General features: G+C 52.7%; 2 protein-coding genes across 5 annotated transcripts; one reads left to right on the top strand and one right to left on the bottom strand.

Annotated features, from left to right (window-relative positions):
* Nucleotides 1-2,268: 2,268 nt before the first annotated feature.
* CRYBA4 (crystallin beta A4) lies at nt 2,269-10,077 on the bottom strand. 2 transcript variants are annotated; one of them, XM_019814849.2, is made up of 6 exons: nt 9,988-10,077; nt 9,361-9,411; nt 8,616-8,734; nt 6,849-6,990; nt 4,155-4,297; nt 2,269-2,600 (listed from the first exon to the last, which is right to left on the bottom strand). In XM_019814849.2, the coding sequence occupies exons 2-6, from the start codon at nt 9,397-9,399 to the stop codon at nt 2,453-2,455; spliced, it is 591 nt and encodes a 196-aa protein (XP_019670408.1). In that variant the 5' UTR covers nt 9,400-9,411; nt 9,988-10,077; the 3' UTR covers nt 2,269-2,452. The 2 variants fall into 2 exon arrangements, with proteins under 2 accessions (XP_019670408.1, XP_006938605.2); XM_006938543.3 differs by having other exon boundaries at nt 9,361-9,407; nt 9,988-10,020.
* A 4,066-nt stretch (nt 10,078-14,143) lies between these two features.
* Nucleotides 14,144-25,128, top strand: CRYBB1 (crystallin beta B1). Of its 3 annotated transcripts, none has more exons than XM_011287721.4 (6): nt 14,144-14,297; nt 15,788-15,986; nt 17,804-17,922; nt 21,566-21,698; nt 23,940-24,082; nt 24,850-25,128. In XM_011287721.4, exons 2-6 carry the CDS (start codon nt 15,819-15,821, stop codon nt 25,031-25,033), a joined length of 747 nt encoding a protein of 248 aa, XP_011286023.1. In that variant the 5' UTR covers nt 14,144-14,297; nt 15,788-15,818; the 3' UTR covers nt 25,034-25,128. The 3 variants fall into 3 exon arrangements, with proteins under 3 accessions (XP_011286023.1, XP_019670410.1, XP_019670409.1); XM_019814851.3 differs by having other exon boundaries at nt 14,147-14,297; nt 15,800-15,986; XM_019814850.3 differs by having other exon boundaries at nt 14,157-14,297; nt 15,781-15,986.
* The last annotated feature ends 345 nt before the right edge of the window (nt 25,129-25,473 follow it).

Here is a 25,473-nt window from a genome sequence, read left to right on the forward strand (position 1 = left end):
GTGCCTTGTTTACCACTCCCCGGGGGGCCTGGCGCGCAGAGGGACCCCGACAAATGCTGGTCTGAATGAACGGGATGACCCAACGAGGGGTTAAGAATTACCCAAGAACAAATGTTCCCAAACACATCCCTCCCCTTCCGGAGCCGGATAATGTTATCTTTTCCAGCAGGCGGCTCAGACCCCACCCTGTCCGGTCTCTGTCCGACTGACTTACAGCAAAGGAAGACACTCCGGAAAAAAGAGCCAGAGGGCTTATGACTGTTAAGGCAATCTACATAATAAAGAACCCAGGGGTGGGGAGAGAGCCGGAGAGAGCACGGAAAGGGAGTTTATTTCTTTGTTTCAGAGACCTCCCTTGGAGGGTAGAGGACTTTAGGGTAGTATGTGAGAAGGAACGGGGTAAAGACAAAAGGAATATGAGAAATGTCGCTAGGGGAGAGAACTGGCCCCCTTCACACGTGGCTTTAAAAAACACAAACTAAGGGGGCGCCTGGGTGGCTCAGTCACGTGATTTCAGCTCAGGTCAGGCTCTGCACTCACTGGGCACAGAGCCTGCTTGGGATCCTCTGTCCCTCTGTTTGGCCCTCCCCCACTGGCTGGCCGTCCCGCTCACTCACGCTCTCTCTCTCTCTCTCTCTCTCTCTCTCTCAAAAATAAGCTAACATTAAAAACATAAAAAATAAAACACTTGTGTACTAGGAACAATTTAGCAGGAAGATAGCAATCATCAATGTAAGTTCACATACGGGTGCCTGGCTGGCTCTGTCGGTGCAGCATGTGACTCTTTGTCTCAGGGTTGTGAGTTCAAGCCCCACGTTGGATGAACAGATTAGTTTTAAGAAAACACACACACGCGCGCGCACATACACACACACACACACACACACCTAATAACTGAGTATCAACATTCTGGAAAAAAGAAAAAAAATCAGGAAACAAAAATGGATGAAACTAAAGGGAGAAACAGATAAATCCAGGTTATAGTAGGAGATATTAACAACACTCTCTCAGTGATTGATAAAAATCTGAGTTAAAAAAATCAGCAAAGTGGCGCCTGGGTGGCTCAGTCAGGTAAGTGTCTGACTCGGGCTCAAGTCACGATCTCGAGGTTTGTGAGTTTGAGCCCCGCATTGGGCTCTGTGCTGACAGCTCAGAGCCTGGAGCCTGCTTCGGATTCTGTGTCTCGCTCTCTTGCTGTCCTTCCCCTGTTCGTGCTCTGCCTCTCTCTCTCTCTCTCTCTCTCTCTCTCTCTCTCTCTCTCAAAAATATAAGCATTAAATTTTTTTAAAAAAATAAAATAAAATCAGCAAAAATGTACAAAAATCTAACCCGCATTTGCCAAAAACACTAACCAACCTCAGCTTGACCTAATCGACACTGACAGAACGCTATACCCAACAACTGCAAACCTTAAACAATTCTCAAGTATACATCCAAGTTTATCCAAAACAGACCATTTGCTGGACGATAAAATAAGTCTGGATTCGTTTCAGAGTCTTGCAATCTTACATCGTTCCAATTTTAGTATGTGTACTGCCAAAGCGAGCATGAGTGTTGAAATCTCATACACTGTATTCTCTGACCACAGGGACTTGATAACAGAGCAATAACAATAAAATATCTAGAAAATCCCAAAGGGATAACATGCCTTTATTAAAGGCATGTTCTTATTAAAGAACCCATGGGTCAAAGAAGAAATCACAAGGGAAAACAGAAAATACCCGACTGAATGATAATGGAGACACGTCCAATTCAAATCTGGGGGGAGCATCCAAAGCTGTGCTCATAGGGCAATTGATAGCTCTAAATGAATATATGGCAGGGGGTGGGGAACAGGGCCCAAAATTAATGACCCAAGAGACTACCCTTAAAAGCTACAGATGTGGGGCCACCTGGGTGGCTCCATCAGTTGAACATCTGACTTCGGCTAAGGTCATGATCTCGCTGTTCCCGAGTTCAAGCCCCGCGTTGGGCTCTGCGCTGACAGCTCAGAGCCTGGAGCCTGCTTTGGCTTCTGTGTCACCCTCTCTGTTTCTGCCCCTCCCCTGCTTGCACTCTGTGTCTCTCTCAAAAATAAATAGACTTAAAAAAAAAAAAAAAGAAGCTACAGATGTGGAGAATAAAGTAAACCCAAAGTAAATAGAAGCAAGGAAATACTGAAGAGAAGAGTAAAGCTGAATGAAGGAAGACTCAGGCAAATGATCAAGCACACCAACCAAGCAAAAGACCGGTTCTTTGAAAGGATTAATAACGTCGGAAAGCACAAGCTAACACTAGACCTTCTTTTTTATTACTTTTTGTTTTTCGTGCTGACTGTGCATGAACTGGCTCACATGGGTGCTGGGCTCACACGGGGCACAGGGGGAGGCAGAGGAGAGGGCACGGAAGGACCGCCACAGCTCCTCCGTCCAGACAAGCACGCGTTGGCTCCTCAGCGCCGGTCCCCCCCTGCTCACTGCTGGATCCTGCGGACGCTTTGCACCTGGAAGGTCTGGGCGTGCGAGCCCCACTCTCGGAAATGCTTGTAGTCGCCCGAGTGGTGATCACACTCCAGCACATACTGAAAGCCTCGGTAGCCGGGAAACTGGGAGCAAACCCAGCTGGGAAAGGGAAGAGGCAGACGGTTACCCTAGAGAGGCATCAGCGAGGTGAGCACACGGGGGATGAAGGGACTCGCTACAGACACATTTCAGCCATCCTGGCCTCCCTTCAGTGCCCGGAATGTGCCCTGCTCCCCCCACTACTGGGCCTTTGATCATGCTGTTCCCTCTGCCAAGAACACCATTCCAGCCATTCTTTGCCTGGCCCCCCGCCAAGTTGTATTTATCCTCTGGGTCTCAGCTTGTTCTAAGGACTTGCTCTCCAAATCAGGCCACACAGTCCCTTATGGGTCCTGGGTAGTTCTCGTATAATTAGACAGTTATCAGATTATTTGTAAAATGTCAGCCTCCTCCGCCAGCAGGTGAGCTCCTAGGTGTAGGGGTGTGTGTGCCTCGTTCATTGGGATTTCTGATTCCTAGTGCAATGCCCAGCACAGAGGAGGGGCTAATAACTATGGAGGGAGGGAAGGAAGGAAGGAAGGAAGGAAGGAAGGAAGGAAGGAAGGAAGGAGAAAGGGAGGGAATCCTATTCCTTTCCCTCCTTCCTTAGCCAGAAGCCCTTCCAAGGACCCCTACATTGTTCAGGACCAGACGCGGTGTCTCACTTCCTGAGCTTCTCTTTCTTCTTTGGCAAGAGAGAAGTGGACCCAAGAACCACAAGAGGTTCATCCCACTCACAACAAGATCCTCTGACAGTTCCTGAGAAAACTTAAAACCAAAAACCAAAACCAAACAAACAGAAGCCCTCCCACCTTCACCCCTGCCAAGAGCCAAAGCGCCTAGAAGGGGGCGGTATCGTCCTCCCCAAGTGAAGACCTCACATGTCAGGCCTCACCTGCCAGCCCCTGCGGGAAAGGGCGGGAAGGGTCAGTCCGTCCTGGGCTAGATTTGGTCACCCAGCTGCTGCTGACGTGGAACACGGTGCTTGAGCCACACCGTTTTCTTTATGGCTGGACACCCCTTCTCTCCTCTTCTGGGGAGAGACCCCTGCCACCCTACGCTACCTCCCAGTCAACGTGGGAAAATGCTCATTTGGTGAAGAGCATGTGACCGTTCCTAGCCAGTTAGACCACCCCCTTCCTGCAGCATGACGATTGGTTCAGAGTCGAGCACATGACCCAAATCGGCCCAATGAGAGCCTTTCTGAGAATGTTGGGTGGGATCACTGAAAAGAGGCGCCCTTCCTGGGGCAGGCTGGGGTAAGAAGCTTCACTGTTGTCTTTGCATGGGGAGAGCTTGCCTGAGATTATAGCCCCAGTGAGACAGACAGAACAGGAAAGAGAGAGCCCTGCTGTAGCACCTGGATCCAGCCATGCCTGAAGCTAGTTACAAGGGTCAATAAATATCCTTTGGGAATAATGTCAGGTTGACACGGGAATCTACCACTTGCAACCCCACAAATTCCGCCTGATACCTCCCTGTGCCTGAGTGTCCTCCTCCAGATTGTGAGCGTCACAGCCCCAAAGTCCCCAGCACACAGTTTTCACAAGAGGTGTCCTTGTCCCACCCAACAGCCTCTCCTTCCCCGCCAGGCAGAGCCTTGGATTCACTTACGCCCCCGAGTGGACATGGAAGGAGCCCACTTCATTGCCATCCCAGCCCATGGCCTGGAGGGAGGGGTAGTCATCACTCAGCTCGCCTTTCCTGCCCAGAAAGTTCTCTTGCTCGAAGATGGTCAGCCTCGAGTCACGATGGTTCTGTAGGCAAAGGAAACTGTCAGGCCACCAGACACCCAGCTGAGAACCAAGGAGCCCCTGCTAAGCCCCTGCCCTTGACCCCCACCCCTTTCATCCTTCCTTGCAAACCTTTTGGAAGGTCAGTAAGGCAGCAAGCACCAGAAACCTTACAAGTGTATAGCATTTGCCTTTCCAGAAATGTACACAAAGAAAAAGAAAGGAAGGAAAGGAGGAAGGGAGGAAGGAAAGGAATGGAAAGAAAGAAGAAAGAAAGAAAGAAAGAAAGAAAGAAAGAAAGAAAGAAAGAAAGAAAAGAAAGAAAAGAAAGAAAGAAAGAAAGAAAGAAAGAAAGAAAGAAAGAAAGAAATGGAAGGAGGAAAGGAAAAGAAAGAAAGAAAGAAAGAAAGAAAGAAAGAAAGAAAGAAAGAAAGAGAAAGAGATGGAGGGAGGAAAGGGAAAGAAAGAAAGAAAGAAAGAAAGAAAGAAAGAAAGAAAGAGAAAGAAAGAAAGAGAAAGAAAGAAAAAAAGAAAGAGATGGAGGGAGGAAAGGAAAAGAAAAGAAAGAAAGAGAAAGAAAGAGAAAGAAAGAAAAAAGAAAGAAAGGGATGGATGGAGGAAAGGAAAAGAAAGAAAGAAAGAAAGAAAGAAAGAAAGAAAGAAAGAAGAAAGAGTTGGAGGGAGGAAAGGGAAAGAAAGAAAGAAAGAAAGAAAGAAAGAAAGAAAGAAAGAAAGAAAGAAATGGAGGGAGGAAAAGAAAGAAAGAAAGAAAGAAAGAAAGAAAGAAAGAAAGAGATGGAGGGAGGAAAGGAAAGGAAAAAGAAAGAAAGAAAGAAAGAAAGAAAGAAAGAAAGAAAGAACAAAAGAAAGAAAGAAAGAAAGAAAGAAAGAAAGAAAGAAAGAAATGGAGGGAGGAAAGGAAAGGAAAAGAAAAGAAAGAAAGAAAGAAAGAAAGAAAGAAAGAAAGAAAGAGAAAGAAAGAAAGAAAGAAAGAAAAGAAAGAAAGAAAGAAAGAAAGAAAGAAAGAAATGGAGGGAGGAAAAGAAAGAAAGAAAGAAAGAAAGAAAGAAAGAAAGAAAGAAAGAAAGAAAGAGATAGAGGAAGAAAGGGAAAGGAAAGGAAAGGAAAGGAAAGGAAAGGAAAGGAAAGGAAAGGAAAGGAAAGGAAAGGAAAAGAGAAAAAGAAGGATCAACCTGAACATCCCACTAGGGGATCCGATGGTAGACGGAGGTAAGAAGAGGACTGTTGAGATCTGGGTTCAAATCCTGACACTCCATGTACCAGCTTGGACATGTCACACAACATTTCTCCCCTTTGGCCATACCCCTAAAATGAAGCTAACCTCCTCTCCTTGTCAGGTTCGTTTGGAGGGCAAAATGCAATCGGAAGCTGTAAACTGTGTGAAATCAGGGATAGCATCTGCCACAGTCCACCATGGGTCCCTATATCGGCACAGCGCCTGGGCCATTGTGGAATAAATACATGAGCAAATGAGTTTACTCACACCCTGAGACACTAGGGAGCCATGAACAGCGATGCTGTCAAAGAGATTTCATTACCCAGGAGGATGACTGTGATGTATTTGCCCAGGGAGAAAAGCTGGCTTCCAAGCCTGACGTTCGTTGTGATTCCATCTTTATAACAAAGTTACAAGTGGGCCTAGATACAGAGATATAGACGATATAGGCGTACAGATACAGACACAGATGTCAGTATCGACTGGGACAGGCAGAATCTGCGGGTAACAAACAAGACCAAAGGAAGTCTCCAGCACCTTTACGACCGGGCTTCTGTCTCAGAGGTGTGGAGATGAGAGACTTTTCTTACTCTGCCATATCAGGTGTTTTCCTGAACTCTGGGTGATTAATGATTTTTAAATTAATAAAAGTTGCCTTTGGAGAAAAACAATATACCTTTTCGAGCTTCGGCTGTTTCGTCTGTAACATGGGGATAACGGTGCCCACCTCCACCCCCGACTCCATAAACAGTAGCTAAAGCATACAGTCAGGAACACTGGTAAGGAATCAGGAGCAAGAAATAGAACCTTCCTCCCCGTCTTATCTGCCAGTATCCCCGAGTCATGAAAAGAGGGGCACCAAACACACAGGGGCTCAAATCTTAACCAAAGTCGCCAAGGGCACAACGTTTGCACCTGTCTCTGTCCAGATGTTACCCATTCTTCTTCCCCACAAAATGGCCCCACTTCCAGATGAAGAAACTGAGGCTCAGAGAAGGGAGGGAAGCCATGTCACACGGAAGTGACAGGAAGATGGGGGTGCCTGGGTGGCTCAGTGGGTTAAGCGTCCAATTTTGGCTCAGGTCATGATCTCACAGTCAGTGAGTTTGAGCCCCGTGTTGGGTTCTGTGCTGACAGCTCGGAGCCTGGAGCCTGCTTCGGATTCGGTGTCTCCCTTTCTCTCTGCCCCTCTCCCACTTATGCTCTCTCTCTGTCTCTCTCTCTCTCTCTCAAAAATAAATAAACGTTAAAAAAATTTTTTTAAGTGACAAGAGGATGTGAACTCTGGCATATTCTGTTCCCAAGTCCCCACTGGGACGAGGTGGTGGCGGGACTCACAGCGCAGGTCACCGGTCGGAAGGAGGTGAGCCTGTCGGCTGGGTAGGCAGTGTTGCCACTCCAGGCATCCCAGGACGGGTACTCGCCCCGCTCCAGCACGTACTGCTGCCCTTGGAAGCCAGCGTGCTCGTAACCTACCCACCTGCAGACAGAGGGCAGAGAGAGCAGGAGGTAAGAGACCATTCGCCCCAAGTGCAAGATCAGTGGTTATCATTTAGGAGCATTCAACAACGTCTAGAGGCATTTTTAGTTGTCACGCTGGGAGGAGGGAGGAGAGGGTGTCTGCAGGAAGAGGCTAGACATGCTGTGACACATCCTGAATGCAGAGGACAGCCCCCATAACACAAGTATCCGGCTCCGGACACCCACTGTGCTCAGGTGAAGAAACCTAGTCCAGACCCTGTAGTCCACTGCCTTGCTGTGTGTCCCTCGGGTGGGGGAACTGCTCTGTGCCGGTGCCTGACCATCTTGCATGCGGTCCTCTGGGCCGTGGAGACACGGCTTGATCACAGGCTGACCTAAGCCTTGGTGGGATTCCTTGTGATCCTCCAGGAACGCGGGGAGACAGGCAGTCTTGTGAGGAGCGGCCAAGGACCATTCCCACCCACCTCCCTTTCTTGAGAAGGCTTCCATGAGACGATTACTCTCGGGGTCCCTTGAGACATGGGACTGTCCACCGCCCTCCACCCTGCAGGGTCTAGCAGCGAGCCCCAGCCGAAGCGTGGAGCGGCTCCCCAACAGCGGGGCGCCCACCGCACTTGCTGTCACCCGGCCCCTTCTGGCATCATCCTGTGGGACCTGAGACGCGGCTGCCACCATGATGCCCTTGCTTTCTCTGTCTGCATAAGAAACAAGCTGTCGCATGTAAGTAATGAACCTGAGGTTATTGTCTCCTCCCCGGCAAAGCCTAGCAGTTTGCTGGACACAGCCCTGGACAGGTCGCTGCTCCCATCTGACCCTCAGTTCCCCATCTGTGCAGAGCAGAAGCTAGAAGAGTGTTTCCCCGGGTGTGAGGTGCATAAATACCACCCCAGATGACCTCCGTGGCACTCACAGGCATAGTCTAAAGTGACTCCGAATCACTTAGAACCTTGTTCTCCTTTCAAGCGACTTCCCAAACTTTTAGAAACTTCCATCTACTCTCGTAGCCACTAGCCCCATGTAGCTAATTAAATTCACACTTCTATTAAGTTAAATTAAAATTGTAGTTTTGGGGACGCCTGGGTGACTCAGTTGGTTAGGGGTCTGACTTCAGCTCAGGTCACGATCTCACAGTCCGTGAGTTTGAGCCCCGCGTCAGGCTCTGTACTGACAGCTCAGAGCCCGGAGCCTGTTTCAGATTCTGTGTCTCCCTCTCTCTCTGCCCCTCCCCCGTCACACCATGTCTCTCAAAAATGAATAAATGTTAAACAATTTTTTTCAGTCCTTTAGTCTCACTGGCTCCAAATAAGTTCCCAATGGCCGTATGTGGCTTTCAATTTACACAAAAGAGGGACATTTCAGACCCAACACTTGGTTCGAAAGATCTGCCCCTACAGGGCTGCCTCATCCAGTGGGCAGGCTCTGCATGAACGTTGCCTTCTGCATTTGGGCAGTGCACAACCTGCTTAACCTTATACCACTCCCCAGCACTTCAAACCCAAGGAAGGCACACCGGTACCGTTAGAGTCTGGGAAGTTAGGGCCTAGAACACCCCTTTCTAGATCCCTTCCTGTCCACCACCATCCCAACTCAGATCCGCCCCCGCCACCCCCAGCCCAGACTCACGCTCCACTCAGCACTTTCAAAGATCGCACAGTCTCAAAGCCAAGCTCCAGCACACTGGGGCACTCTGCCGTAAACTCATGCCTCCGGCCCTGGAAGCCCTCTTCATCCCACACCACGATCTGTGACAGAGGGAAAAGGTGAAGACCAGCCTCAATCAGAGTCCGGTGGTGGGGGGTGAGGGACGAGGACCTCACCCCAGGCCTAGGGGGCGGGGGCAGGGCAGGGATTGCAAACTCAGATGTCTCCGGGAGCCAGGTGGGTGAAGAGGGCAACGGCCGCACCCTGGAAAGCACAGACCCCTCCAAGGGGTGGTCTCAGCTCAGCGCCACCTATTTTTTGCCACCTGGAGATGCCGGCCAGATTTTCCAGTGTCTCAAGACCATCATTATATCTGGACTCTTCTGTGGACCCTCTAGGTGTTTAAAGGCTGATTTGGAAACAAACGCATTTTCACACAGAGGAGGCCAAAGAAACCGTGCCCAGAGACTGTGTGCAGTCACCTGTTTGCCACTGTGTAACGGTTAAATCTGGGGGCCAGAAGACCCAAGTGCGATTCGAGACCCCTGTGTGTAACCTTGGGCCAGCCCGTTCCCCTCTTTGGGCCTTGATTGCATGCTCTACAAAATGGGCTCTCATAACATGGCCCCAGCATGAGGTGGGGATTCAGGGGAGGAGGACCGAGGGGGTCGCCCATCTCTGCGGCCCCACCCCCACTCCTCAGACAGCACCCCGTGGGTCTGCCTACCTTCCAGTGTCCTGTGGTTTTGGTGCACTGCAGGGCCATGTTGCCAGCTTCCTAGGCAAGAGAAGAACATGATAAACTTCTGGCCCGCCCCTCCGCTGTCCCTCTGGATGCTACAGTCTCGTTTGGGCAGGGTCGGGAGCCAGATGGCGTCCAGATGCGACGGGGCCCTCTCCTCTTCCCATCTGTGACTAACATCATCTCCCTTACTTCCACTCTACACACCATCTCACAACTCACCGTTCCGGGTCCCATTGCCTCTGAGCCCTGCTCGGTACTAATTCATCGGCTCACTATGGGAAATTCTCCGCGGCTGCCAGTGGGATGCATCACTCTAGCAAATGCCAGCGTGCTAAGTTTGAGAGAGCCCCCTCCCCGCAAGAGGACACCTGACCCAACGAGGCGACTCTCACGGTGGCCACTGAGGCAACGGGACTGTAGGAATAATTCTGCTTTTAAATGAAGGTAGGAGGTATTGGCCTTGATGTCTGGGGCCTGACCTTGGTTAAGGTGAGGATGACCTTCAGCATGGCACAGTGACATCCCCAGGATGGGAGACCTGGCCTCCCCACCTCCCACAGTGCTCGCTCGGAACGTGGATCCCACCCCTTCTCCAAGCCTGGGACTTACCAAGACGGACCCAGAGAATATGCCAGAACATGCGGGGACCAGCCGAGGTCAGGCTCTTATAGGCAGGGAGGGGAGAGGGCCCCTGGGAGACAAAGCTCGGACTCAGCATGTGAGCCGCCGAAACAAAAGCCAGTCCTGGCTGAAGTCCCAACTGAGAGGCGTCAGCAGCGTTGCCTACAGCTGGAAGGGAGAGGGTCAAGTGGCCTCCCTCAGGGATCAGCCATGAAGAAGAGAAGAAGGGGAAGTTCTACCTTCATCAGCTCCATGAGACTCCTGATTGGAGCAGGAGAATGAGCACTGGACAAGGAGTCCAAAACCCTCACCCTTCCTAGCCGTGTGACCTGGGGCAGGTCATTTCGCCTCCATTTCTGCCTATAAAACGGGACAAGAATAAACTATATCACGGGGTTGTTGTGAGGTTATGTAACATGCCTACCACAGGGAAAACGTTCATCAAATGTCTGTACATTTCCTCCTCCCCCACCCCCTCCTCTTCCAGTAGGGGTAATCAGGGAAGGCTTCATGTCAGAGGTGGCATTTAGCAAGACTCTGAAGGCAGGCACGAGACTTTGAAGGGCGAGGAGAATGTATACAAAGTGAGCTCCAGGGAATGCTTTTTCTAAGCAAAAGTGTAGAGGTGGGAACTTGGGAGCATATGTGCGAGGAAGAGCCAGTAGCCCAATTGAGCTGGAGTTCCAGGACCCTGAAAGAGGGAGCCCGGCACGAAAGGCAGGCAGGGGCCAAGATCTCCAGGACCCACAGAGTTCAAAGAGGAGTCCAGATGGTTCTGTAGGCAGAACAAAGGAGCTGGTGGGTGTGAACGCTGCTGTGCAAATAAACCTGTTAGATATCCAGGGGGGTAAGATTTGCTTTGGGTAACCCGTCCCCACACTCCCACCCTCCGAGGGCTGACCCAAGAGGGGCCACTGACAGCGGAGAACGAGTGTGGCTGGAAACCAGATCGCTCTAGGTGAAATCCAGCCCTGCCTCTCAACATCTGGGTGACCTGGAGGATGTCTGATCTCAAGTTTATGGCCTACAAAATGGCAACATTAACTCCCTCCAGGGCTGGTTAGAGGCAGCCTTATCAAATGCGTGACTCTGATGAAGGGCTATCACGAAAGATAAAAGGCCAGGGACGCAACCTCTGCGGCCAAGCAGCCTGGGTCCGCACCTCCCTTTACGGGCTGGAAAACTTGAGCGTGTGGCTTAATCTCTCTGAGCCTCAGTTTCCCCGTGTACAAAATGGGTATGAAGAATAAATTGGGCTCAGCCTAAGAGATAGGGGTAATGTGCAGATAAATGTGATTACCCACGAACAACACTTGCCACTCCTGAACTGAAACACAGAAAGTGTTATGCACCTCCTCACTGTCATTATCATTGCTAATAATAAAGGTGATTACTATGAAGATACCCGTACCCCCGTGTTTATTGCAGTGTTATTCACAACAGCCAACACGTGGGGAAACCCAAGTGTCCACCAACGGATGAACGGATCAAGATGTGGCGTATAAACATGGGTATGACTCAGCCATGAGCAAGAAGAAAGTTCCGCCATTTGCAATAGACAGAGAAACACAAATACCGTATGATATCACTTATATAACATGAGATCTGCCAAAAAAAAAAAAACAAAAAAAACCCCTCATAGAAACAGAGAGTAAACTGGTGTTCCAGGGCTTGGCCGGTGGGGGACACGAGGAGATGTTCAAAGGGGGCAAGCCCCCCTTGTAAGATTAAGAAGTCTGGGGACCTAGCATGGTGATTGCACCTAATGATATTCCATCACATACTTGGACGTTGCTAAGAGAGTAGATCCTACCTGTTCTCAAGCACAAACAAAACAAAACAAAACAGCAACACACGCCCGTGCATCAAATCAATACACTGTGCACCTTATACTTACACAAAGTTATGTGTCAATTACAGCTCAATAAAGCTGCAAAAATGACTTCCTATTAAATAATTCTTCATGGGGGGGGGGCGCCTGGGCGGCTCAGTGGGTTAAATGCCCAACTCTTGATTTCAGCTCAGGTCATGCATGATCTCAAGGTTCGTAAGTTCGAGCCCCAAGTCAGGCTCTGCGCTGACAGTGCAGAACCTGCTTGGGATTCTTTCTCTCTTCCTCTCTCTCTGCTCCTCCCCTGCTCATGCATTCTGTCTCAAAATAAATAAATAAACTTTGACATATATATACATCACTATATACATGAATACAAGATATACATGAATATACATGAATATACATCATTAATATACATCATGAATATACATGAATATATATCACTATATACATGAATACAAGAATTCTTCATGGAAAAGCAGGAGTACATTGCTTTCAAGAGCTTGGGTTGAAGAATTAAAAAGAAGTAACTCCCAATTCCATTTCATGAATGAGCTCCCAGGCTGAGAACAGAGAAAAGGATTTGCCTTGGTTTCCTCATCTGTAAACAGGATGCATCCCAGAGACAGCCCCTCATAGCGAGGCTTGGGGGACCCAAGTCAGTAAAAATGCTCAGGGTGTAGCCACCCAGCATGGGGGGCCATCCCCTACCTCTACCCCCACTCTTTGGCAGGGGGCCCATTGCCACGAGGGAGCATGGAACTCTCCCAGCCAGCATGGCCTTGAAGCCCAGACCTGTGGGTGGTTCCCCCCGCCCCCCGCCCCAGCCGCAGGCATCTTGGCCCCTGTTCCAGTGGCTGCCCCATCTTGTGGTTCCTGCCACCCTCCTAGGCCTTGGCCAAGGATGAAAGGCTGAGAGAGAGGCTGGGAAGTGAGGGGACGTTGGGTGGGGGGGTGGAGGGGCAGCCGGCAGAGCTGGCCCCAGGCCAGCGTGACCTCCAGGCGGAGCTGAGTTCCGTGGGGCCTGGGTCCCTGGACCCCCCACACAGGGGGCAGGAACCCATGCTGTCACCACTACCTGGGGCCAGGGGGCCAGGCTGCAGGCTGACCCAGCTCAGCAGTTTCCCCCCCCAGCAGTACCATGTGTTCACCCTCCGTGACCTTGGGGAAGTCACCCGTTCCGGCTGGGCCTCAGTCTCCCCGTTTGCAAAAGGAAGGAATTGGAAGATGTGACTTCTGGTGTCTGTTCCGTTTTTCTGAGTTTTTCTTGCTCTATTTTGCCTTCTGTCTCTTCCCCTTCACCGTCCGTCTCCCCCACTGCTGCTCTGCATTTCTGTCTCCATCTCTCTCTGTGCCTCTCCACTTCTCCCAGCCAGTCACCCTGGTTCTCTCCCTCACCCTGGTTCCCCTATTTCCCCCTGTGCCCCAGCTTGCATCATGAGCCATTGGCGGGACCATTTAGTCCCCCCCAAATTGACTGGGGGTGCCTCTGTGCCAGTGCTGGGATCCAGCAGAGGACAAGAAGGGAGTGGGGTTCGGGGCTTCCCCAAGGAAGCTCCCAGATGGCAGTCGTGTTCCTGGCCACCAGCTCTGTCCCCGGGGTCAGCTTAGGGCGGGGAGGGGGCAGTGGGGGGACTTCTACAGGCAGGTCACGGAAGAGTGGAGGAGGAATCTGGGCTCAATGTGGATAGAGGAACAGGACTCAGGCTTTGAACCTTCAACAGGCCTGAGCACAGCCTGACGTCTATACTGAGGGCAGAAAGTCAGGCCAGAGCCAAGATCAGATGGCAGGAGAATGAAGCACACAGGCCCCCGGGGCAGCCGGTTTGGGCGCGTTCCTGCCTCCGACCTCTCTTTCAGAGAGCTGGGCTCATCTGTGAAATGGGCATTGAAAGTACCAGATAAGATGGGCTGCCCTGGGGCTTGACCAAGATGGCAGGAGTCGTGCTTTTGGTGGTGCGCTTAGTACACAGCAAACACTCAGTAGGCGGGGCTCTTGGCATCACACCCACATCTGCCTTTACAAAGCATTTTCGCACCTGCTATGCCCCCTGTCACCCAAGTATCCCACCACCCCCCTGCTCCAGGGGCTCCTCTTCTCCCTGTCCCAGGACTGGCAGCCAGCGGGGACCCCATGGGCCCAGCACAGCTGGGTTTTTGGAGATAGGCCTCCCGGTAGGGGCCAGGCACGGGGGCGAGGCAAAGTGGCAGCTGGCCAGGGTTTCTGCTGTGCGAGCTGGGCTCACAATGGAAACTGCTGCTCTCCACAATAACCTAGGCGAGGTCGGGGCCCCAGGGGCCGCCCCCAGCCCAGAGCCTGCTGAGCCAGCTCCAGCTTTGTGTCACAGGGCATGGGCCCTGGTGTCTGCCAGACTATAAAATGGGGGGTCGGCCCCCAGTCACCCACTGCACCAGTCCGCCCGTCTGCCTGCCTGTCCTTTAGCAGGAAGTAGCAGGTCCCCAGGTAAGAGGGGACCCGGCAGCAGCTGAGAGCCCAAGGGGAGGGGAGAGGAGAGGAGAGGAGAGGAGAGGAGAGGAGAGGAGAGGAGAGGAGAGACAGAGGGAGGCAAAGAGAGCTGTAGCAGAAGAGAGAGAAAGGCGGAGTGAGAGAGAGAGGAGATAAAAATAAACAGAGAAGGACAGAGAGAAGGAGAGAGAGAGGGAGAGAGAGGGGAGAGGGAGAGGGAGAGGGAGAGGGAGAGGGAGAGGGAGAGGGAGAGGGAGAGGGAGAGGGAGAGGGAGAGGGAGAGGGAGAGGGAGAGGGAGAGAGAGAACAGGAACATCTCCAGGAAGGAAGGACCCTGACTGCCAGCTCAGGGGAATGTTGATTCCCAGAGTGACATGGGGGTTGTGATGGATGTAAGCAAGAGCCTGGAAGTCACAGATGTGGCCCAGATGTCTGGCCTGCCCAGAGTGGGCAGAGCTTGGCAGAGAAACGACAACCCTCCTGGGGGAAGTGGGGGGGAGGGTCTGCTTGTCCCAATTAGCTCTTTCTTACCCAAAGCCTTCAGGAACCAGCCAGGGACCAGAGGGCCTTAATCTGTACTGGCAGGGGGTCCTCAGATCCCCAGAAATTGTCTCCAAAATGAAAGGGGGGCAATCACAGGGCGTTCTTCAAACACTCAAAGGCGCCCGTGACCCCAAAGCACTGAGGAGCCACAGGCATTGACCAAAGCCCTCTCCAGCTAGCGCCTACGCAGCCGGAGGGGGCTTCATCTCAGAAGCCCCTACATACACTCGACCCACTCTCTCGGCTCCCTCCATTATGCTCCAGTCCGGGTCCGTGTCTGCACCCACACACCCTTGACAGCCAATGCCAGAGGCAGCAGGTCAACCCGGGAAGAGGTCAAGAATTCGCAGGCACTCATTCCCGGAACAGGTGTTGGTAGAGAAGGCCGATGCCGCTGGGGACGGTGGGGTGGGCTCATCAGAATAAGGAAAGAGCAGAGCAGGTAATAACCAGGCGGCTGGGTCCATCTGCTTGAGGTGAGATTGGAGCCCTACCTCTTAGCAGCCCTGTGTGCTGGGGCGGGTCACCTTCCCTCTCTGAGCTCAGAGGGGATGCCATGGCCCCCACTGAACCCACCGCACTGGCTCAGCGTTCATGATCACAAATGCTGGTGACGTGCCCGGGGTACCCCAAGGACCCCCAGATGGGACATCTTGTTATGAATCTGGGGAGGTGAACTGAATGGAACCAGCAGAGAAGCCTGATGAGCGGCGTGCCAGGTGGTGGGGGGCGGGGGGGGGCGCAGCAGGTTGGCAGGAGGCCTGGGGGAAGGCCTACCAAGAAAGAGCGGTCCCCAGGCAGGGGACTTAGAATGAGAGAGAGCGAGAGCGCGCACAAATGAGTTCAGAGAGGGCTGCGAACATCTTGGGGCTGGTTGGGGGGGAGGGGAATGCGAAGCTGGGACACAGCTTGAGGGCGCCATCCCTGAATGACCCAGGCCAAAGGTTCCTTTGCAGAGGTTTGCAGGTGGGGACCATGTCTCAGGCTGTGAAGGCCTCAGCTACAGCGGCAGCGAACACAGGGCCTGATGGGAAGGGGAAAGGGGCCCCAGCGGCAGGACCGGCCCCCGGCCCGGGCCCCGCCCTGGCCCCCGCATCCGTGCCCACGACAAAAGCGGGGGACCTGCCTCTGGGCAGCTACAAGGTAAGCACTCCGAGGAGCAGTGGCTGGGCTCCACCCCTGCATTTCCTCTCCCTCCTCCCCTCTCCCCTCCTCCCCTCTCCCCTCCTCCCCTCTCCCCTCCTCTTTCCCTCCCTCTCCCCCCCAACCCCCCCCTCCCCCGCTGGTCCTGCCAGCCCCACCCGGCTGTGCTCGGAGTTTTGAGAAAGGAAGGAGGGACAGAGGTGGGCTGGTTTAGCAGCAGGAACCACCCGCCCCCTGGGAGGTACTCTAGGAGCTGCAGGTGGCCTCAGCCCCTCCGGAAAATTCTTCGAGGCACTGAGGTCTGAAAGGGCTTCCGTAGAGCTCAACATCTAGCCTCTCGGCTCAGGGTGGGTTTAGGTTTCAAACTGGGGTGCACAGAACTGGGTTCACGACGTGCTCTCGCATGTGGTCCGCGTGTGGCTGGCTTTTGTCATGCAGTTAGTTCTTTTTGATATTATTTTTTTAACGTTTTTATTCATCTTTGAGAGGAGAGAGAGACAGGGTGTGAAGGGGGGAGGGACAGAGAGAGAGGGAGACACAGAATCCAGAGCAGGCTCCAGGCTCTGAGCTGTCAGCACAGTTCCTGATGCGGGGCTCGAACTCACGAGCTGTGACATCATGACCTGAGCCGAAGTCAGACTCCTAACCGACTGAGCCACCCAGGTGCCCCTGCCTCCCTGCATTTTTATGCATTATGCCATTAAAAGAAATTCCTGTGTTTGTATTTTACGTGTTGTTAACTTCTAGAATGATGCTGTATGCCATCATTTGGGTTTTTCTCTTTTCTTTCCACCCACTCCCACGAGATCCAGAATAGTCAGCCACATTGCTGTGTGTTGCTATGGGTCACTCATTTGGGCAGCTGATGTGTCAGAGTGGGACCGGCACTCCTGAAGACCATTTGGGTGGCTGCTGGCTTTTCTCTGGCGACAAGCGTGGCCGGGTCGTTCTTGTCCGTGTCTCCTGAGGCCCACGTGCCAGAGTTCCTCTGGGGAGCGCAAGTGGAGGCGTGCACATGCTGGGTCAAGGGTGTGTGCACCTCCTCCTTGTATAGCTGGGGAAACTGAGGCTCAGAGAAGGAGGACACTTGCCTCAGTTCAAGTGAACAGCGAGGTTTTCCCAGCTCGGGACAACAAAATGCTGGAGGCCCAGGGAAGGGAGGGATTAGCCCAAGTTCAGTGCAGAGGCCCCTACGCTGAGGCAGGTGAACTGGCAAGTGCTTTCTGAGCGTCACCTCTGTGACAGGCGCTGAGGCTGAGGCTGCGGGTGCACAACCAGATCAACCCCACACCCTGCCCTGGAGGAGCCTTTGGTCTTTGGAGGTTGTATAAAGGGGGAGGGGGTGCGCAGAGAGAAGCCAGGAAGCAAAGCAGCAGGGACCGTGTTGGTTGTGCTGATAATGGGCTAAGCACAGTGCAGGGACACTCAACCAAGCCCGCATGGGGCAAGCGTATCAGGGAAGGCTTCCTGGAGGAGGTGACATCTGAGCCTAGAGCAGGACAGGGACCATGGATGAGCTCCAGGATGGGGACGTGTGTTGGAGAGGGCATTCCAGGCAGAAGGAACAGCACCGAGGCGGGAAGGAAGAGCCATCAATTCCTAAAGATGGTGCAGAGATGCTCAGTCCAGAAGTGTAAGGAAGGGAGGACAGGACATTTTCACAGAATTTGGCTCGTGGCCCACTCTCCTATGATCCGTGTGGGTCTGCTCTTACTTATATAGTTACTTAATGAAGTTTTGACCTGGGGGGTGTACCTCCCCCCTCACTCCGTACCCCTTTCCGCCCCCCCCCCGGGGACGGGGGTTCCCTCCTGCAGCTGGTGGTCTTTGAGCAGGAGAACTTCCAGGGCCGGCGTGTGGAATTCTCTGGGGAGTGCTTGAACCTGGCGGACCGTGGCTTCGACCGAGTGCGCAGCCTCATTGTCATCTCAGGACCGTGAGTGTTGGCGGAGGGTGTGGGGGAGGGCACTCCCAGGGCCACAGTAGAATAACAATAATGAAACACAGTAGCTGCCATTTCCTGGGCACCTGCTTCATGTTAGTGGAGACCTGGGTAATATTTCCAGGCCTTGTTTCAAACGCGAGGGGGCGGTATTATCCCCCTTCCCATTCTACAGGTGAAGAAACTGAGGTTCAGAGAGATGATTTGATTAGCGTAAGGTCACACTCACAGGAAGTCACGATTCTGGGGGAGAAACGCTTTTTCTCTATAGGAGGAACGAACCCTGCTTCTTCCACTGCCTCCCTCCTGGGCCTCAGGCAGCCTTACGAGAAACAGTCAGCATCCACTGAGCACACAGTAGGTGCTGGACACCGACTGAGGGCTTTACCTAGATGATTGCTACATGAGGCACAGGCTATTCTTTTTTTTTTTTTTTTTTTAGTGTTTTTATTTTTGTGAGAGAGAAAGACAGTGCGAGTGGGGAAGGGGAAGAGAGAGAGGGAGACACAGAATCCGAGGCAGGCTCCAGGCTCGGACCTGTCAGCACGGAGCCCGACGCAGGGGGCTCAGACTCAGGAACCGAGAGATCATGCATGACCTGAGCCAAAGTCGGACACTCAACCGACTGAGCACCCAGACGCCCCAAGGCAGGCACTTTTCTTATGCCCTTTTCACAGTCGGGGAAACCGAGGCTCAGAGGGGTTAGGTCCCTTGGCCAAAGTCACACAGCGGTTAAGTGGCAGCTCCTGGATTCAGCTCAGGTCAGTTTCATCCAGTGTTTTCATCACTTACTCCACTGCCTGCCCCTGGCTCTCCGGGCCTCTCTGGGCCTTAGTGACCCCCATGGAAAGCCTGGTGGATGCAGTGGCTATACCGGCTCCAAGCCCTGCTGAGGTCAGAGTGCAGGACAGGACCCACGTGGCTGCTTTGCCTCTTGTCCCACCAGCCCCCCACCCCCCAAGGGGTATGGTCAGCCTGTATACCCAGCATCGTGGGACTGCAGTACAAAAGGGCAGAGATGGGCTTTGAGGTCAGTCAGGCCTGAGTTGAAGTCCCACCTCCCCCATTCACCTGTACCGTCTCCAAACCTCAGTTTTCTCATCTCTGAAATGGAGAGAGTAATGGTCCCCACTCCCCTCCATCGAATTATGCTGAAGCCTAAAAGAGATAAGGCAGCCTGGCACTTCGTGCCTGCCCAAACAGAGCGGGTGACAGTGACGACTGCTTCCCCTCCCCGTTGCCCTGTGAGTGTAGCGAAATTCAGCAAAGGAGGTGCACTTCTCCCTCCTGCCCCACCCCCACCCCTGGTGTGGTCAACACGGCCTCAGCCCCACCCTCAGACCCAAAGCCCAGCTGGGAACAGAAGCTACGGATGTGGCCAATTTGGGTTTTCGGGCTTTTTTTGGTGACAGTGACTCAAACCCAGAGTATTTCTCCTCCAACAAAGATGCAGCTGGTCTTCGGTGTGCGCTCTGGGGCTGTGCCCGACGGGGAGAGGAGAGGGGCTGTGGTCCAGCGTCCTGAGTCTGTGTCAGGACCGGCAGGGCGGTGGGAAAGGCGGAGGTAGAGGGTGAGGCGGGCAGGGGAAGGAGAGGAGGGGTGTGCCCTCAGCACAGGGGTGGGGAGAGAGGGGCATGCCTGCCTGAAACCTAGGAGCCTTCACCCTGACACCTGACACCATGCCAGGACCTTAGACGGTGACCGGGCCCCTCTGAGCCTCAGTTTCCATATCTGTAACTTAATATCCCTGCCCTACTTGTCTCCTTGCTCGTAAGGCTCCAGTGAGCCACAGGAGATGAGAAAAGATTGAAACAAATACATACGAGTCCTCATTCTTATAACAGGTCCTCACTGGGTATTATGACTCCCAGAGCGGTGACAGGGAGAGTTTGCGGGCACAAAGTCTTTCCTGATCTCAGAGAATCCCTGAGGTCCAGCGCCTGAGGTACAGGCGGGCAGGGTGGCAAGTTACATCAGAATCTGTCTTTCCATCAGCTCAGACCTCCAGCAGCTTTGTTCTTTCTTTAATCATAGAAGATAGTATTTGTTGAGATTTCTCTGGGCTGGACTTGGTCCATGCATTCGTTTTTCGACCCTCACAGTAGATGCAATCTCTCCTCTCCTCTACTGGGGCTTAATGAGTTTGAGTGATTTGCCTGAAGTCACGCAGCAGATAAATGATAAATTGGGATTAGAACTTAGGTCAGTTTCCAGAGTCTATGCTCTTAATTACTACATGGCACCATCTTCCAAGGCTCCCTCCCCATCCACCCAACCATCCATTCATCATCCGTCTATCTATCCATTTATCCATCCATCTGTAGATCAGCCCATCCATCCATCCATCCATCCATCCATCCATCCATCCATCCACCCTTTTCTCATCTCCTCTAGATCAAGCAGGCTGAGGCAGATTCCCCTCCGTTCTAGGACCATAACTGCATCTTTAATTCTGTCACTCCAGGGGGCATTGGCTCATTCCCCAGACAAGGACCTGAGGCTCCAGGGGCTCATAGTGTTTCAGTCCATGGTGGTAGCCCATCCCCTACATGCGCCACCCCGTCTCCTTCTGAGGAAGATCCCAGAGAGGTGATACCGATGTCAGTGTCCCCTCTTGTTCCCTGAGATGCCCTGAACACATACAGAGCAAAGGCCAAGGGGTCCCTTAGCCTCAACTTTCCCATCTATGAAATGGGTCCCTTAGCCTCAACTTTTTCATCAACCTCCCCCAGAACCAGGGGGTCCCTTCAACACAAGCGCACTTCCCATCCTTAATCAGGAGACACTGGCAAAGCCAGGAAAAGCCCTGTGTGACTTCGGGCTTGTAATCCTTTCTTGGAGAGGACTGAACATCTTCCAATGCACTGTCACACTGAATTGTCAGAGGTGTCTGAGAAGGCGATGCTCCTACCACTGCCCCCATACCAATTACTGGGTGTCTTCCATATTCCAGACCAGGCCTCATCCAGCGTGTGATCTGGGCCCCTGTATCAGCATGCCCCTTGCCCCTGTGCTCCCAAGACTTTGATTTGTTTAGTATATTTCATTTCAAACGACCCTTTCGAACACAATTAAATATCTGTCTAAAGAGCCTTGACATCCGTTTCACACATGGAAAGCTAGTATCACTCGCTGTAAGTGAAAGGTGAAGAGTCAACACGATGGACATAAAGAAGGGCTGTTACACCGTTCGCTTGCTCAAGGCTCTGGGTGGATGGCTGTTCTTTCCTTATCACAGAGAGAGAGAGAGAGAGACTAGTGAGTGTCAAAGGTTCATCAGCACCCAACAGAGACTTTCCCCTAGCTGTAATCAGGTTTCAAGGGAAATGTCTTCTTATGTCTTATTTTACTCCAGGGTCTTGTAGTGCTTAAGTTGTGTGTGAATCCCACAACTGGGGAAACATTTTGCTCACATAATGACACACACTGTCTCATTGAATCCTCCACCAGCCTCCAGAAAATAGGCATGGTAGAGGGAGAAACCAAGGCTCAGAGAGGTAAAGCCACTTGCCCATGGTCACACAGCCTGTAAGTGACATAGCCTAGGCTCAAACCCGAGAGCTTCTGCTAACGGTCTCTCCTTCTTGCCTTTGCCCCTCCCGGCCCTCGTCATTCTGTCCATCCCTTCCACATCCAGCTGGGTCGCCTTTGAGCAGTCCAACTTCCGGGGGGAGATGTTTGTCCTGGAGAAGGGCGAGTACCCGCGCTGGGACACGTGGTCGAGCAGCTACCGCAGCGACAGGCTCATGTCCTTCCGGCCTATCAAGATGGTGAGTGGCTCCTGAGCCCGTCCTGGGGGATCAGTGGGGAGGCAGGAGCAAAGGTCAGGTCTGATGGCAAGCAAGGCAAACGGGGACGAGCAAGGGAAAGAAGGAGGAAAGGCAGGCAGGGAGGGATGATGACCAAGGGCACTGGGCCCTGACGCTCATCGATTTATAAGGTGTTCCTGGTGTGCCCAGCCCCCGCTAGGAGCCCTGGACCAATGAGACATACGAAACATGGTTTTTCCTTCCCTGCCGCTTTAGAGAGGAGACTCCCTACCTTAGTAGGGAACGAGAGACTTCAGTGTCTCCCTTGCTTCTCTTTGTGGACTGTTTCTCATCCCTGACTGCACGTTAGACCCTCCTAAGAAGTTCTGACAATCCCCGTGCCTGTTCGAAACCTCCAAGGGGCAGGTTCAAGCCTGTGTGGTAGCTGAGAAGAGGGATGTCGTAGAAGGACACCTTGAACTTCACGATGATAGGACAACATACTGAAGTAGCTCCTTTATACTATTTAGCTGAGCTAAATACTATCACTTAAGGAAAACTCAAAGCCAAGATCGCTGGTGCGATCCCCAAGAAAGGCAGTTTTTCCAGAGTAGTGCTGGTTGCGATGCTGGAACCAGCCGTGTATTCCGTCACCAGTGTCGATCTCCAAGGGTAACCAGCTTCTGCCTCCATGATGGGAGTTTTCCCGAAGAACTTCTATGAATGTCCGTGATGCCAGCTGTTTTGGCATCGCCCCAACATATTTCTCAGAACTGGGAGCTGACTTATCAGGCTGTAATGGGCCCCTGGTAAGAATTCATAGATGTATCTCTCAATCAATGGTCCTTAAAAGGCAATCTATGTCAACAAAGCTTGTTTGGAGGGTTGACCGGCCAGGGCATCTCTCGTAGCTTCTAGAGCTTTGCTGCCCAATACCTTAAGGAGTAGCCACATGTGGCTGTTGAGTGCTTAACTCTTGACTAGTCTGAATGGAGGTGTGCTTTCAGTGTCACATACACAAACCAGGGTTTGACCACGTAGTACAAAATAAAAATAAGAATATAATGATCTCATTACTATTGCTATACTGTTTGCATGTCGAAATTCTAATGGGTTGGACGTATTTGCTTAACTATATAGTCTATTACTAGGGGGAAAAAAATCCCAGTGCCTGCACCCCACCCCAGATCCATTGCATCCAAATCTCTGCGGCCGGGTCACGGGCACTGATATCTTTCTCATGCCCACCAGGTAGGAGGTGTTGCCGGGGCTGAGAACACCAGACCCCTCTCCCCTCTCTATCTCGGCCACTGTCCTCGTGCGGGCCACCATGGTCTCTTCCTTGGGCAGCTCCCGCTCCCTCCCCGCCCGGTTCCCTGGCTCCTTCCCAGCCCACACTCCTGGGACATTAGATGGGTGTCCAACCTGACCTACCTCCCACTTACCATCATGCATTCAACCACTATCAGTTGACCTCTGTCCGCCAGGCTCCGTTGCAGGCTCCGCGTGCACAACTCTTCACGGGACAGGCCAGGCCCCTGCCCTCACAAGAGGCCACTACTGAAAACCCAATCACAGAAATCAATCTGTAATCACAAAGCACGTGGCATGCACCCCGGGCTAGGAGAGCAGGAGAGGTTAGTGGGGCTCTGCTGTGGGCGGTGGCAGCCGGCCAGGGGTGGTCAAGGAAGCCAGCTCGCTGGAGGCTGAGGACCCAGTCAGCCACAAGAGTCCGGACGGGCTTTTCCGCTGCAAAGGGGGTGCCGAATTCCCTGAAGCAAGGATGAACTGGGAGCCCAGGAACTACAAAAGAGTTGGTGTGGCGGGATGGAGGGGAGAAGGGTGCAGGCTGGGATGGGAGGAATGAATTGCATCTCCGAGAGCCTCTGCCTCTCGCTGGCTGGGCGACGCCGATCAAGAGTCTTGACCTCTCTGAGCCTCTGCATCCCTGGCTGTAACGATAACCTTGACGGATACAGGGTTTGGTAAGCGCTTAATCGTATGCTAGGCGCGGTGTGGAGAGTGCTGTGTGAATTACTGCATGTAACCCGCATGACAGCTCCATGAAACACAGGCCGTTATAGCTTCTTTTCACAGCTGAGGAGGGCCCTCCCAGGCCAGACAGTGGCAGCCCCGGGCAAGGCCCATGGCAGCCCGAGCAGACTCAGCTGTCTCTCTGTCCACACCCAGGGGGCCCCTCTATGTTACTTCTCTTCGCCCCGTTCACACTTCACATGCCTGAGCCGGTCTCTCCTTCCCTAGGACTCCCAGGAGCACAAGATCTGCCTGTTTGAAGGTGCCAACTTCAAGGGCAACACCATGGAGATCCAGGAGGATGATGTGCCCAGTCTCTGGGTCTATGGCTTCTGTGACCGCGTGGGCAGCGTGAGGGTCTCCAGTGGAACGTAAGCATCTCTCCTGCCAGGCCCGTGGCTTCTGCCTTAAGCACGGAACTCAAAGGCGGTCCCCCTTCTAGAATATAACATCGGGTGCGTAGGAAGGCCGCACAGCCCCTCCCCGGTGCTGGGGGCTGGGATTGCACCCACAGAGCATTATTCCCCTGGAGAGTGGACTCATACTCTGATGAATTACATGTCAGTGTGAACAAACCTAGCAATTGTTTGGTTAGCTGTGAATCCCACAGCTAACAGGTAGCGGTGCTGGGATCTGAACGAAAGTATTGCTGATATCAGACCGTGCGTTCACAACCACTACATGTAAATTCACTTACATACCTAGGAAACCACTATTTGAAAGGAGGCTCCTCTTTCTTCTGTGCCTCATTGCTAACCAGTCCCAAAAACCTATTCTCATCCCTTCGATCCTGTTGTGTGAGCCCCATGTCACCACCATTGGTGGGATGTGCACTGATCTCCCTACCACCCAAGCACACGAAGTACTTTAGGTACATTTTTCCACGTGGCCCCCTAATAGCTTTCCAGAAGGGGAAACTGAGGTCTTTTACACAGGTGGAGTTACTGGCCAAAGCCAATAGGAAGCCCCAAGAAGGGGCAAAGCCAGGACAGAGGAGCTGCGCCCCCTTCCTGTGACCAAAGCCCATGAGGGATGGAGAACAGATTGCAGGGATGGGGGGAGCTGGTCCCGGCAGGGATCTGGGTGCCAGGCAGTGAGGCTGACCGTCTCCACCCTCTCCTCCTTACTTCTCTTCCAGCTGGGTCGGCTATCAATACCCCGGCTACCGCGGGTACCAGTACCTTCTGGAGCCAGGCGAATTCCGGCACTGGAACGAGTGGGGGGCCTTCCAGCCGCAGATGCAGGCCGTGCGTCGCCTGCGTGACAGGCAGTGGCATCGTGAGGGCTGCTTCCCGGTCCTCGCCGCCGAGCCCCCCAAGTGAAGCCATCCACACTCTGCTCTTCTCCCTTGCCCCGCCCCTCCCCCAGACCCGGTTTGCCCATCTTTCCCGTGCAAATAAAAGTTCCTAAAGCCAAATTGTCTCCTGGGTCTGTGCATAAATGTGAGCTTTGGGGTCCCCCATCATTGCCGGCATGTGACTTCCTCTGTCTTGATAATTATGTATACTCGTAATAAACACAACAGGCAAAAGTTCATGACACACGTTCTCTTCAGATCTCTTTTGCACTACTCTAAGTGGCTGGGAGCATAATTATTCCCATTTAACAGGTGAGGAAACTGAGGCTCAGAGAGGGAAAAGTGACTTGCCCAAGGTCACACAGCCAAAAATTTGAACCCAGGCCCTCTGACTGCTGAGCTCTTAACAAATCTGTGCTTTCCAACTCTGCTCCTTCGTGCACGCTGCTGATTTCTTGCCTTCTC

Source organism: Felis catus, chromosome D3 (assembly GCF_018350175.1).
Source record: "Felis catus isolate Fca126 chromosome D3, F.catus_Fca126_mat1.0, whole genome shotgun sequence".
In the NCBI taxonomy this organism is placed as follows: Eukaryota; Metazoa; Chordata; class Mammalia; order Carnivora; family Felidae; genus Felis; species Felis catus.

Bases quoted from the DNA above. Each gene is read 5' to 3' on its own strand.
- CRYBA4 (XM_006938543.3), bottom strand. From the start codon at position 10,018: ATGTTCTGGCATATTCTCTGGGTCCGTCTTG. The intron at 6,991-8,615 runs GTGAGTCTGGGC...CTCTGTCTGCAG, and splicing joins TTGAAAGTGCTGAGTGGAGC to GTGGGTAGGTTACGAGCACG. The intron at 4,298-6,848 runs GTGAGTCCCGCC...CTTTGCCTACAG, and splicing joins TCCGACCGGTGACCTGCGCT to AACCATCGTGACTCGAGGCT.
- CRYBB1 (XM_011287721.4), top strand. From the start codon at position 15,819: ATGTCTCAGGCTGTGAAGGCCTCAGCTACAGCGGCAGCGAACACAGGG. The intron at 15,987-17,803 runs GTAAGCACTCCG...TCCCTCCTGCAG, and splicing joins TGCCTCTGGGCAGCTACAAG to CTGGTGGTCTTTGAGCAGGA. The intron at 24,083-24,849 runs GTAAGCATCTCT...CTTCTCTTCCAG, and splicing joins GTGAGGGTCTCCAGTGGAAC to CTGGGTCGGCTATCAATACC.